Below are 14,090 nucleotides of genomic sequence, written 5' to 3' on the forward strand. Positions count from 1 at the left end.
ATAAAAACCATCTTCTATCTCTATTTGTTTTAATTGATGGATGGTAGAAAATGTGCTACATCTGTCATTGGTAAGAAAGGTGTTTCTTTTTTATTGTGAATGTCTTCCTATAATGTGTATTATTTTACTCATGGAAACTATTCCAGTTACAAGAAAAGTATGACATTCCTACCTTAAAGTCAGTGCACTTTTTATATTTAATCTGTAAAATGTGTCACTTTTCATACTTTAATCTGACCAATACAGATAACTGCAATATGATCTTAAACAATCTCTCAAATATTAATTGCTGAAAAATCTGAATATTTTAAGAATGGCAGTGTTCACATTTTGCATTCTTAAACTGACTTCCAGTTCATGACATGTTGATTTTATGTTCTTCTTATACTCAAAAATCCCTTTTAGACTTTCATTCTTCTCTTTGCAAAATCTGTTACACTTTTTATATCCTCACTTATACTTCATGCTCTTTGACTCCAGATTTCTCACTGTACCAAAGACCAACTTAAGTAACAATGAGCTGCATACTCTCATTTCTCAGAGCCTCTTCCTTCAATAAGGGATGAAGTATGTGTTCTCTCTCACAATTAAAATAAGACCTAAAGACAAAGACATTGAGCTAAATTTAAGTAAGTAATATACCTTTCCAGATATGTGAAATGCAACGGTCAGAATATTTTTAGGGTTTACTTATGTTTTCATAGATTTTTATTGTACACCTTTTCCTCATATTTGTTATAGCAGATTTTTACTACAATATGTATATGCTCTGCCATCACTTCAGATTAATAACAGCAGAGAGCACATGATAAAAATTTGGATTTTTACACCAAATTCCAACATAAAATATTGAGCACATAACAGTTTTAGTTATCTTTTAAGGTATATTTTCAATGATGCTAAAACTTTTTAAAAGAAGAAACAGATCACATACTGTTTTAAAGAACTACATACAACCTACCTAGTGATTATACTAAGAAGTATAAAGCAACTAAAGAGATTTAAGTGAGTTTGTGAAAGAAACGTTCCCTGTAATTAGTTAGCATTTATAGCATGGAAACTGAGATATAATTCCTCTCACAATAAGAACTCAAAAGATTATGGGTATAAGATTTTTTTTTAAGCCATTTCCCCAAGTACTAAGTAGACCTTCCCTACTGAAAGAACTCAATGTCTCATTGTAATACCACAAAATTTTGAACAAGATACTTGGAATTAAAACAGTGTAAATATAAAGAACATGAATAATTCCATTCAGGGGGAGAAGGGGAAGGTTGTGTTTCTTGCTAAAATAAATGGTGATATGTATTCTGTGAGGAGATGCACTTACCCCATTGGGTGGAGAAGAAATCCATTCCAACTCTGTTTGTTGTGCTTTAGAATCCAGCAGTAGTACTGAAAAAGAAAGTTTTATTTCCAAATGTTACATGAAAAATTTAAACAAATTTGTAAAAGTTATTAAAGTGAATCTAATTTTTATATAATTATCACTTATGATTTAAGATTTATAATGTTATCGATCTATTTATGTTATCTATCTATAATGTAATCTAAATAACATTATTTATAATGTTATCTATGTGAATGAATGATGACCTGAATACCCACCTGATACCAGTATATCCCCCTTTCTTAGGGAGAAAAGATGTTACAACACCATTTTACGTTTGGGGTTTTTCAATTAAAATATTAAAACAAATCTAAAAACTGAAAAGGAGCATGAAAGTAAGGATAAAAAATGATATGAGGTATATTGATTTCATAGTAATTACATGTTATAAAGAATTTTATAAATCATTGAGCACTCCATATTTTGTCAAGTATATTGACATAGACATAATAAAATGTAATTCCTTATTAGCCCTCAGTCAGTCACTAATTTGTGATATTTGCCCAAAGTTTTTCCTCGTGCCTTGGAGAATTGGGAGTTTATTTTTCAAAAACTTTTCCACACACAGTGTCTTCTCTTAAGCCAAAATTAATATAACAGGAAACTGTATCAAGCAATGTCATCATGAGGAAAATAAATCGCCCATTATTCACAAGATATATTTATGGGTTAGTCAAACATCTGTTTTCAATATTTCTATTTTTTTTTTAATTTCCAAATATTTCAAAGCATTAGCTAATTCTCAAAATGGTATATTTAAACTCTGACTTGACTTTATTCCTGACTTGACTTTTAAAAACAGTTGTATTCCACTTTCATATTATCAAAAAGCATAAACAATTCATTTAAATTTATATATGTGAAACAAATGCTCCTGGTAGTATCAACATAAAGTAATGTATTAAAATGTTATATATTAATATATATATCATACTTCCAATTCAATATGGTTTATTGCTTTTTAAGACAATTACCCTCCTAACGCATTCACTCTTTGCTCAAACTGATTCAGTTATGAGTTTTTACTCTTTAAAAATATTCCTGACTACAGCATTTTAACAAATGTATCAATTTGTTCAGAAATAATACTGAATATATTTCCAGGTTTGTAAATGTGCTTAACATCAACCTCAGCAAAATGTTAAAACTTAGAATTAAATAAAATACATGCTTATATGAACTTTCAAATAATCACTAGAGGGGGAAAAAAGTATATTTCAAAGGTAATGGAAATTTGCTACGCTAAGAAAACAAAGGAACACATTGACTATGTGCTCAACTCCTTCACTCTAGTCAAGGTTATTCTCTGCAACTGAAAACCGAAAGACACAGAGATACTTTTTTGCAAAAATGTTTTACACTTAAGACTCTTGGGAAGACCATGAAAGCACAAACGTCGGTCACAAACACTTGACTCTCTTTCAGATAAGGGGGGAAAAAAACACACTTTCAAAATACCCAGTTGTATTTCGCACTTGGAACATCAATAAATCGTTGGACTAGTAAATTTATATAAAGTAATTTTTAAAGTTTATTTTGTTTTTATCCTCAGCAACAGGGACGAAGCACAACCAAACATGGGTTCCGGGTTCCTTTTGAGATGATTTATTATCACTATTATTTTTGTCTTCTGCACTGACAAGAGACAAGTGGATTTTAAACCCAGGTGACCTTCGAGAGTCATTCTGGAGAGTGAAACAAGCAATGTGATGATTGTTTACTGCGGTTCTGTTACCCCTCAGCACAGCCTGCGGGGTGGGGACAGGGGACCACGGAGGGGTGGTGGCCGCAAACAAGTTAAGAGGGAAACAAACTAACAAATAAAAACAAAACCGAATCTAGCCCCTGAGCGCTTAATCAGAAGCAGCTCTAAAGTGATCAGTGTCTCGGCGTTGTCCGCTCTCTGGACAAACTCGCAAGTGCGCGCTTTTGCCTTCCAGCTCAGAGCACAGAGAGCCATCCTCCGCTCACGCCCACGGAGGCGTCGCCGGGCTGCTGACCCGGACGTGGGGCGCCCAGGCCCAGGCTCGGGGACTCCGCGCCCTGCCGCGCGGGGGGTAAAAGCAAGGGGCAAGACGCAGGGCGCGCCCGGGCCGAGCCAGCCACCGGCCGCGCGGGCAGCGGCGGCGGCCGGGGCGGGGCCCCCGGCGGGGTGGGGCGGGGCAGGGGCTGCCAGACCGGCGCGCCCGCCGCGCCGAGCATCCATTACGCCTCCGCCAGACTTGGATACTCTAGGGAGCCGGTGGCGCCCTAGCTCCAGAAGGAGCCGGGAGGAGGAGAGAGGCTTTCGGGAAGCGTCTCCTCTGAGAGAGAGACGGCGGCGGCGGCATTTACGAAGAGGAAAAACAGCAGCTGCACTTCGCCTCCAAGCGTCAGACTCTGACTTATACATGCGCTCCCAGTAGCGGGAACTGACCTCCCCAGAGAGTATGTTTGAGGAAAGTGGAGGAAGGAGGTCCCGCATCTTCCTCCAGCCACCCTCAGGCACCCCTGGGGAGGCCTGGCACCTGCGCGACGCGGCTCCTAGCGCTCGCCCCTGGGTGCCGCGGCGCCCCTCGGGGCTTGCTCGCTCCCACAACCGCAGCTCTCGATCGCCGCTGCGTGCTGGGAGCGTCACCACTGAGAAGCGGGGCGCACTCGCCCTCCCGCCCACCTTTTAAACCTCTCGCTTCTGCATTTAAAGAATTCAGCCTCCTAGAATCAGAATCCTCTTCACGTATCTTGCACCCAGAAGAGAAAAGCAAGCGAGCGAGACATTCTGGCTGCAGGAACCTCTCCCCCTAGTGATGCAGTTATTTATAGCTCAAACTCCTGCCGGGTCTGCGTGAGCTTGCGCGCCCGGCTTCGCCGCGGCGGTGCAAACTTTTCCTCAGGTCCCGCTATTCCGGAGCAATCAGTACGAGGTTCCAGGACTGAATGTTCCTAATCGCTAATGTCGTGCAAATAGAAACGTGCGTTTTGGTGTGTGTATGGGTGGGTGTTTCTGGCCGACGTCGCTTCCTAGGCTAACGCGTAACCGACAGCCAGAGTCATGGTTTTTTTCTGAAAATTTCTGTGAATGGGTTCAGCGTCAACACTGGTTGCAGATGTGGAAACTGGGGTCAGAAGGTCAGGCTGTCTCAAGAAGTAGGACAAGGCGTTGGGGTGGGGGGGTATGGTTTAAGTGAAAGAAGAGGGGTGAGCGAAAAGAATGAAAAAAAAAAGGCAGCACTAAATCACTAAGTTTTCAGGGATAGACGAAGCAAGAACCAGTATCTAACACAAACCCCTCCCCCCTCCCCCCCCCCCCCCCGCATCGCCACGATGACCTAAATCTGATAACGGATTCCTCCATTCTCCATACTTCGGGGGCAAGTAATTATTAGTATTCTGCTTTTAAATATCGGGAAATCAACCTTAGATTTACAGTCTGGAAGACCAGGCAAGGGGTGGGGGGGGGGGGGGGAGGGAGATTGTGACATTGCTCAAGAAGCAAGACATTTCCATTGAGAGGATTTATTTTTCCCCAGCTCCAACTACAGGCACCGAAAGGTATTTTACCTTGCCAGTGGTTCAAAGGAGAAGAAAAATAAATAAATAAATAAATAAATAACCATAGACAGGCGTATCTGGCCGCCCAAATGAAACCTGCTCTCTTCATCCAGAACTAGCCTTCAGGGTCCAGGTCCTTCGCAAGGTCTGACCGCTCCGACTCAACTGCCGGGCAGATGCTGGGGACTTCTAGTCGCCCAGGCGGCATCTTGTTAGTTGCACAGCCCCAGCCCGTCCCCTGCCTCCCCGGCCCGGCCGAGCCAGAAGGGCTCCGGCTGTCCGCGCGGCCGCCAGGATCCGCGCGCCGCGCGCGCTGAATGGAGACGTCCCCGCCGCGGGGCGCGCACCGCTCTCTCGCTTCACCTCCGCGGCGTTATTGTTCCGCGCCGGCGGCCGAGCGCCAACCGCAGGCCCGCGCCTCCTCCTCCGACGCAGTGAACACTTCATTAGTAACCCGAGCGTTCGGAGCACACACAAGTCACGGCCCCTCTGGGAAGGCTCGGGACACCAGCTGCTCGCCGCCGGGCTGTCCAGGACGCTAGAAGCTGCACTCCCCAGTCCCCGACTAACTCCGGCCGCAGCTTACCCCACCGGAGGCGAGCACCGAGAGGAGGAAGAGCAGAGCTCTAGAGGAAGAGATCTGACCCGCCTGGGATCCTAGAGGATGAGCTCGCTGGTCATCCCCCCCACCACCCCACTCCACCCCGCCGCTCTGCGTTGCTGCTCACGCCCTCCGGACTGCCTGCGCCAGAAATCCCACTCCCGTCGGGCGGACGGCCCCGGGCGAGGGGCTGAAGGCGGTTCGGAGTGGCCCCGCTTGCCGCTCGCCGGCCGGGAGCAGCCGGAGCGGTGAGGGGGCGGGGAGCTGGCGGGGGAGGGTCGCCCCGCGCCGGAGGCGCGGCCGGCAGCCCCGCGGACGAGCCGGCTCATGCAGGTAGACAGCTAAATAAATAAGTCAGAACAAACTTTGCTTTCCCATCACCTTACCTTCCTTTGCAGCCTGCGCTTCCCCGGTGTGTGCAAAGCGGAGCAGCCAGATGTAGCATAAAATAATCCATGAAGGGTGCCGAGTTTGAAAAACCATGGTGCATGAGCAGGTTTTATTTTAGGTTTCAGTTGATTCGTAGCTTTTTAAATGCTGTTTGCTCCGAAGTGGGTTCTTTTTTATTGCGCTTTTCGCATCGATTCTCCTGCTCGATCTCCGGCCGGCTGCTCCACGTTCAGCTTTTTTTTATTTTTTCCCCCTCCTGTTCGTTCGCACCGTGTTTGCTGCCTGCAAGTCTCCGACTGCAGACCGGCCGCTTGCTCCACACTCCAATAATATCAATTAGGGGGGAGGGGGCGGAGCTCCGAGCAGAGGGCCTCCGCCACTCGGGCTGACTGGCAGGCACAGCCGGCCTGCCAGGCGGCGATTCCCAGGGCCGAGGGGCGGGTCCTGGTGCAAAGGCCGCCCCGGCCGCGGGGGCGGGCTTCGGGGCGCGGGCCAATCGGCAGCGAGCGGAGTCAGGTTGCCGGTCCAGGATTCCCTTCAGGTTCTGAGCTCCCAGCTTTCTCTGGATGCTCTGAAAGGGAGGACGCGAAAGGCAGCCGAGGTGCGTGCTGCTGCGGGCACTCGGCTTTTAGCAATCACTGCTTTCGTGGAGCAGAATCAATCCGAGAATAACGCTCCCAACTTAGAGCCCTGTAACGTATAGCGGTACTCCTTGTGGTCTTTTAGAAACCGGAGGCAATGCAAGCCATCTCTCAGCTACCAAGCACGGAGCCAAAGCTGTGCCTTTAAGTAAAGTGCCTTTTACTTTTTTGTTACTCAAAACCTCCTCGGGTCGGGTAACTTTGTTCTTTTCATTTCTTGAAGGGTCTATACGTCTCTTTTTCTGTTACTCAACAGCAGTCAGCTCTAGGCACCACCCGGCACAGTCCCTGGAAGAATAAAAGTATCCAAATGTATTATGTTCAAACAATGTTTCCAAGAGTTTGCAACAAGCTCTGGCAAAAGAAACAGAGGAAAAGGGAGTGGAGAAAGGAAGTCTTTTGTTTTAGGTGCCCTCCTCACCCCCGCCCATTCATCTCACAATAGTTTGTTTGGTGAAGTAGGACACTAAGAACCTTTAGAAGGTTCCGTATCACTTTTCTTATATGTTTTATCATTTTCTAAGGTTTTATTTGGATTGCCCCATTTTGATCGTTTCCCATTTCGCTGCATAAATTACACTTAAATTTGAAGAATGTTGCCACGTATTAAATTAATAAAGCAAGACCTCTTTCGCAAATTGGTACTTTCCAATAATTATTCAATTTTATGGTTATTATTATTCAATCTTTCAAGGGAAACTGCTTTCAAGGGAAAGTGAGAATAAAAAGTACAACCAACATCCCCAGTTGAATTCATCCAACTAAAATAGCAAGGACGACATCGTAGAGAAATCCGTTCACCGTTAGGCAGTTTCTCAGACACTTTGCAATTCAAGGGGTGGGTGATATAAGAGGAAGAACTTTAAAAACTTAACTGCCAAATCATCAATTTCAAATGTCACGACAGAGTAACCTGATCACATGTTTAAGATGAGTTCAGTGTTCTTCTTGTCCTTTTAATCCTTTTTTAAAAATCTGTCATTCATGATTTGCCTTTATTTATGATAGGCGCAAAGTTTGATCTCGCCTAAGACTCCAAACTTTTCCTATTCTTTCTATACAGAAATATAAAGTAAATTGAGTTGTTTCTGGTATTACAGCAAAGACTTCTCAGAGATGACACATCCCCAGATTTTTAAGTTTTATTTTTTGGTAAATTGTCTCCTGTAGTTTTAACTTGCCTAATGCAATTATAAAGAAGAAAGAAATGAAATTTCCTTCTCTAACTTCTCTTTGTTCCTGTAGTTTATTTCTTAAATGTTACTTGTTCCTAGCCATTATGCCTATTACATATTTTAGAAATTATATCTAAAAGCATCTTAAGTGCCCTTTAAAGGATGCATAGAAAATGTAAACTGCTTAATATGTTAACCTTGAAAAGAGACCAAAATAAAAAAAAAAAATGTAGAGTGCACTTCTTACAGAGAAGATCAAATGGTATTTACACAAACATATGCTTTAGAGTAAAAATTGTAAGGTAAAACAATTAAAAACATAAATCTGTACACATACACTATAAAACTATTAATCTCAGAACCACAAAGCCACAAATATTAATCCACTTCTAATCATTAAAATAATTTTACAAGATCTCAGCACTTTCTCCAGGGTCTCATCCCCACTTCTTACAGTGACACCAAGGTAGCCTTTAAAGTTTAAAATATTCCTTTCATCTATTGAATGACTAATACTCAGTGATGTGAATACAAATAACTTTCCATTAAACCAGGAAACTAAAGAAGTAACATCCTTCACTCTGATGGGTGTAGGTGGTATAGGGAGTCCCCTTGTTGTGTCCCTTCTGTCTGTCAGACATAGGGGTATGTGCAGCCTTGCTTTTATTTTTAGAGACAAGAGGCTTCACATTAAATGCACATGTGCCAGGCTGCTGACAGTTTTCCCTGCAGAATTGCACAGTGATACTCATTTTTAGGTTTACCAGCCTTCTTTCTTTTGTAGTTAGGTATATTGGTAAAGAAGTCATAACATTTAAATAAAAGTAAATAACTTAGTCAACAAAAGAATGTTCATTATGCAGTATTATACAGCATTTATTTTAGTATTTAAGTTGTTAATAGACTCTACTTGGCTAACAGCAAAGCACATAAACCTATTTGTACATGAAACCATTGAAAAAAAAATAATCAGTTCGCAAAACTTTCCTATTTTAAAATAACACTAAATAGTGAATTTCGTTCTATCACTTTAAAAATGGTTTATTTTAGCTTCATATCTGTGATTTTTCATATTATTTCTACAGCATTTTTTAGGAAAGTATATGGATGTGTGTATGTAAAATGAATTAGAAAACAAATCATTTTTCTGGGCAATACCAAATGATGTATACAATCAATACATGTGAGCCAAAGCAGAAATTCTGAAAACTATTTTTTTTATTTTTATGTATTCATTGTGTAATGTAGTTGATAGAGTAGCCTACATATATTTAGCTAATTTGAAATAAAAGGGGAAAAAAGGAAATAATTTCCATTTATATCTCCTCTTTTGAAACAGCTATTATAAATGTATAGTAGAAAGGTGAAAAATACCTCTTTTCAGATGCAAAGAAGATATACCCAATTTTTATGCACCATATTTTTATCCAACTACTAATAATCACACATAAATGTACATATATGAAAATAAATGTACAAATTCAAGATACACATTCCAAATGAGGGTACAGCTCTTATCTCTTTTTTAACATGCTTCAATACTAATATTCATGTCACTTTTTATCTCTGGGAGGTATTCTATGATATTAAGAGAGAAATAGTAACTTAAGAGTAAATTATAATGACTTCAGGGAATAAGTTCCATGAATTTTCAAATAAAAAGCCGTTTTGTGCGTGTGTGCGTGCACATGCTCACATGCGTATGGTAAACATGCCTTTAGAGGATAAAGTATAATCTGAGACTTCGGTATGTTACAAATCCAAGGCTGCCAAACTAAATAGTTAACAACAACAATGAAATCAAAGGGCTGTTTCTGAACCTACTACTTTTGCACTTACTGTCTAAATGCATTCACAGCTGGTAAATGTGAAAATGCAAGTTCATCACAGAAAAAGGGGTAATTTAAACTGAATTAGAAAAGGTACTGTGCAGAAGAAACTGATTATAAACAGAAAAGAAACATTATGTCTCAGTTAATAGATATTACAGAAAATTGGGTTCTCTATTTGTGATTTCAGTCAAAATGTAAACAATCTTTCCACTGTGCAGGAAAATCATTTACATATTTACATTAGCATGATTTATGTAGTGAATATAAAATATTTACTTGCAGTCCAATGTAAAAAATGTACATAAACCAGGCTCATAAAACACATACTCATAGTTTCACCTATTCTTGTAAGCCTCAGATTTAGCCAACAGTATAGGAAGTCAGAGGTCAGGAATCAAATTACAAGTTAAGTCTACATTTTGAGCCTTTATAAAAAGTTCATTCATTTTTGCAAGGTCAGATACATTGATACTGTCATGGAAAACAACAAATATAATTCTTTGACTGTGATGACTGAGTTAATTTAAGACAGATTAACAAATTAAAAAAAATATATCAAAATTATAAGAGTCCGGTTGAATACTGCTAAGGTGTCACTCGGAAATTTCCTAACCATTTATAATGTTCGAAGTGTTGAATCAAATAACCTCTATTATTTGACCAATATTAAAGGAACTTGTGAATATATCAGAGGAATGTGTCACATTATACTCACAATCACTTAACACATGTCCATTACTCTTCAGATGAATTTATTTTTTTTAATTTGATTTTGCCTGAAGAGGTTCTTCCTTTCTTTTAGTTATATTTTATTTTGCCATAAGTCAAATGCAGTGATAGATAGAACTAGCGTAAATTATGCAAATTACTTCTACATGCTTTCGTAGTTTCTCCTCTTGCAATTTATTAGCTCCTTAAAACCCTTGTATTTTAGGTGTCAAGGAAATCTGTGACAATTCACTGACCACCAGGGGGCACCAGGATCTCTGGGTGTTCTGGCCAATCAAGTCCACACTGAATAAGGACAAGGTAATTATGAAATTAAATATATAATTATATGTATTTATATCTATATAGTTTTATATAGATACAATTAATATATATTTGCCCCACTGGCATTTTTGAGTTTCTTATTCTGTTTGTACCTATGCCAGCACACTGAAAGCCTTCATAAAAATTTGTGAGATGTTCTGTGACCTCTTTCAGCCTATAGAGACCAAGTTAACGGAAGGGGCTCCAAAAGTACCATAGAAGGTGAATTGTATTGCACAAAATCTAACTCCAGTTTTTTTAAAACTTAACATCTGAGGAACTCTGAGTCTCCAGATAGACCTCCACTATTCTCTTCCTTATTCTCCACCCACTTAGCTCCCAAAAAGTCTTTTTCTTGGGAAATAGGGCCAGACTGGGATTGAGTGTTTTCTTGGACTTGATAGTTCTGAGTTTTAAGGGTCCCATGAAGTTCTTAGAACTCTTTATTTCGAGGAGCATTTTAGAGACCATTTCTCACCCTAGCCTTCTGCCATGGTTGACACTACAAATGAAATTCCCTCAAAACTTGCCTGGCTACTCTCAAGGAGGTCTAAGAAAAGGTCTGAACAGTAGGAGTTTCTATGTATCGAAGTAATTTAGAAATAGAGTTTCTATGTTGAGAGAGAAAAAAAATATATGAACAGTATCCCCAACCTATAAAATTATAAAACTGTGGGTATTCTCTGCACTGACTAAGGGTGAAATTGTGTATACTGATGAAGAGGGCACCTTATACTAACCCCTTGATGTGCAGTGTTGTTCTCTGTGTAGAAAGAGGGCAAATTTGTATGAAACAACTATCCTCCTGAGAGGAGAGATATCATAAGTCTCCAATCCAATCCCATTTGAGTTTCAACAAAATTAGAAGCTCTGAAATGTTAGGATGGTTCTAACTAAGGGGGAAATGATCTGGAGTACCCCAAAGAAGTGCTCATTGTGAGGAAAAGAAAATTCTAGTCTTCATATATGCTAGGTGAAGACACATGCCTGACTCTCAAAAGCCCTCTGAACCCAGCATCCCAGATGTGGTGTTTGTACTAATTATGTAAGTATGGACAAAAAGATTGTCCCATTGTAACTCAAATGTGGAATAACATAACTGAGAAGGTTCTGTAAAGTAAGGCATCATTACCTATTCTCTGTAAAGCCAGATTTTAAAAGTTATATAGTATAGCAATAATGAAAATAAATTAGACTGAACATACTACCCATTTGGAAAAAATCTCATCCCTTTGGACTGAATTTCTAGGAGTTCTTATTTATGGAGAAGAGAAAGCCTCAAGAAGGAGATGCTAGATTTCCTTTCAAGTTGGAAAAGCCAACTTAAAAGAGATAAGTGAGTATATTACTCCTTAATTATGTGGATTGAATTGATTACAGATTCATAATCTAAATAGCATAATGTTTCAGAGAGGGAATGCTGACAGATACCTCAATTAAAAAATAGGATATTCAGGGTGCCTGGTTGGCTCCCTCGGTAGAGCATGCGACTCTTGATCTTGGGGTTATGAGTTTAACCCCACATTGGGCCTACAGCTTACTTTAAAAAACAGGATTTTCATGTATATATTAAATATTTAGAAATGCACAGGGAGGGCATATACAGGTGAATAAAACATAACCCAATACTCAAGAGACCTAATATCATCAACAGGATTCCTTTATGACTCAAGTTTCCTTTTACACATAAGGAGATCATATGTTTAGAGATATAGGTAACTAGCTAGTCATTCTCAGTGTTGATTTCAACCATGTCAACAGTGATGACGTCTTCATAATCACACTATTGACCATACACTGCAAGATGATTCAGTGTGCATGATGATTTTAACATCTAACGTATCCGAAGTTGTTTCATTTCCCCCCTCTGCACTTAGATCAGATAGAAAGTTTTCATGACAATTTATACTCCATCTCAGATTCTATGGGACTATTATTATCATTGTTTGGTTTTATAGATGCATTGCTTTAGCTAAAGCTGTAGCGTTCACCTGACACACTCTTTAGTTGATTTTAGATTGATGAAATGACTGAGGTCAATCTCAGTTTAATTAAGTATTTTAATATCTGATAGTCACTCTCTTCCGAGTCTTTTAACAAGCAAGCTCTGGTAGCAAAGTCTGTAAAACTAAATATGTAAAAAACATGGCAGAAGTTTGACTCATTCAAGGATAGATGATAACCATAAAAGACCTACTTTATCTACCTCACAAGCACAGGGACTGAATAAAGTATCCTGCATTCCAGTAAAGAAGGGCAGTACCCTTTGTGAGATCTCAGCTTGGATCTAGTATTTCTATACTATCACGTCTCTGTATTCATTTTAACAATTTATGTCTACATATACCTTTGAGCTAAACTTTTGAGGAAACAATTACCTTCTACATTTGAATAAAGACACTATAATAATGGGCATGTCCTCAGGTACTTTTGGGAAACTGCCCAGTAGACTATCAATTTTTTTTTAATTTTATTTATTTATTTTGAGAGAGAGGGACAGAGAGAGAGAGAGCTAGCATGGGTGGGGAAGGGGCAGAAAGAGAGGGAAAGAGAATATCCCAAGCAGGCTCCGCACTGTCAGTGCAGAGCCCCACGCAGGACTTGATCTCATGAACCCTGCAATCATGACCTGACCCGAGATCAAGAGCCAGATGCTTGTGATGCCTGGGTAGCTCAGTCAGTTGAAATTCCAACTCTTGATTTCAGCTTAAGTTATGATCTCACGGTTTGCGGGTTTGAGCCCTGCATCGGGGATCGCACTAACTCAGTGTAGAGCCTGCTTGAGATATTCTCTCACTCTCTCTCTCTTCCCCTTCCCTGCTCACCTGCATTCTCTAAGTAAATTAATAAGTAAATAAGAAAATAAATAAATAAATAAATAAATAAATAAATAAATAAAATGAGTCAGATGCTTAAGCCTCTTAAGTGACTGAGCCACCCAGGTGCCCCATCACATTTCGAATAAAAAGTAATTGTATCCATTTTACAGAATAACAGCTGTGATTCAACTGGTTGTACTTGTTCCCAAGGCTATACAACATGATGGTAAAGATACTGAATGAAAAAGAAAAAAAAAATGTAGTTACAAGCTTAGGATTGATGTTAGAGTTCTATGTATTCTAATATCTCAAAATATAATGAATATTTTTAAAAATATACTCTGTATTCACCCATTTAAATGTCTTTTATAAAGTTTAAGGCTAAAAAACAAAGATCCATTTTTGACTCATTAATAAAAGTATAAATTTTATATAAATTTTAAAGTTTATTTTCTTTTTATTTTTTGAGAGAGAGAGAGTTTGTGAGCGGGAAGGAGAGAGACAGTGGGAGAGAGAGAGACTCTCAAGCAGGCACCCCCACTGGCAGCACAGAGCCCAATGCAGGGCTCAAACTCAAGAACCATTAGATCATGACCAGAGTTTCAACTCTGACCAAGAGTCTGACACTTAACCAACTGAGCCTCCCAGGAGCCCCAAATTCATATAAATTTTAGTGTTA

At 40.1% G+C, this 14,090-nt stretch overlaps 1 protein-coding gene across 6 annotated transcripts in view; it reads right to left on the bottom strand.

Annotated features, from left to right (window-relative positions):
* EPHA7 (EPH receptor A7) overlaps window positions 1-6,274 on the bottom strand; it is a 173,173-nt gene extending 166,899 nt beyond the window's left edge. For 2 of the 6 annotated variants that reach the window (XM_045499052.1, XM_045499054.1), the window contains exons 1-2: window positions 5,909-6,274; window positions 1,331-1,395 (exon numbers count right to left, since the gene is read on the bottom strand). In XM_045499052.1, coding sequence (XP_045355008.1) covers window positions 1,331-1,395; window positions 5,909-6,005 — 162 coding nt within the window. In that variant the 5' untranslated portion in view covers window positions 6,006-6,274. The remainder of the gene's footprint in view (window positions 1-1,330; window positions 1,396-5,908) is intronic. The other 4 variants (XM_045499051.1, XM_045499050.1, XM_045499049.1 and 1 more) reach the window with 4 other exon arrangements.
* Window positions 6,275-14,090: the final 7,816 nt, after the last annotated feature.

Source organism: Leopardus geoffroyi, chromosome B2 (assembly GCF_018350155.1).
Source record: "Leopardus geoffroyi isolate Oge1 chromosome B2, O.geoffroyi_Oge1_pat1.0, whole genome shotgun sequence".
NCBI lineage: Eukaryota > Metazoa > Chordata > Mammalia > Carnivora > Felidae > Leopardus > Leopardus geoffroyi.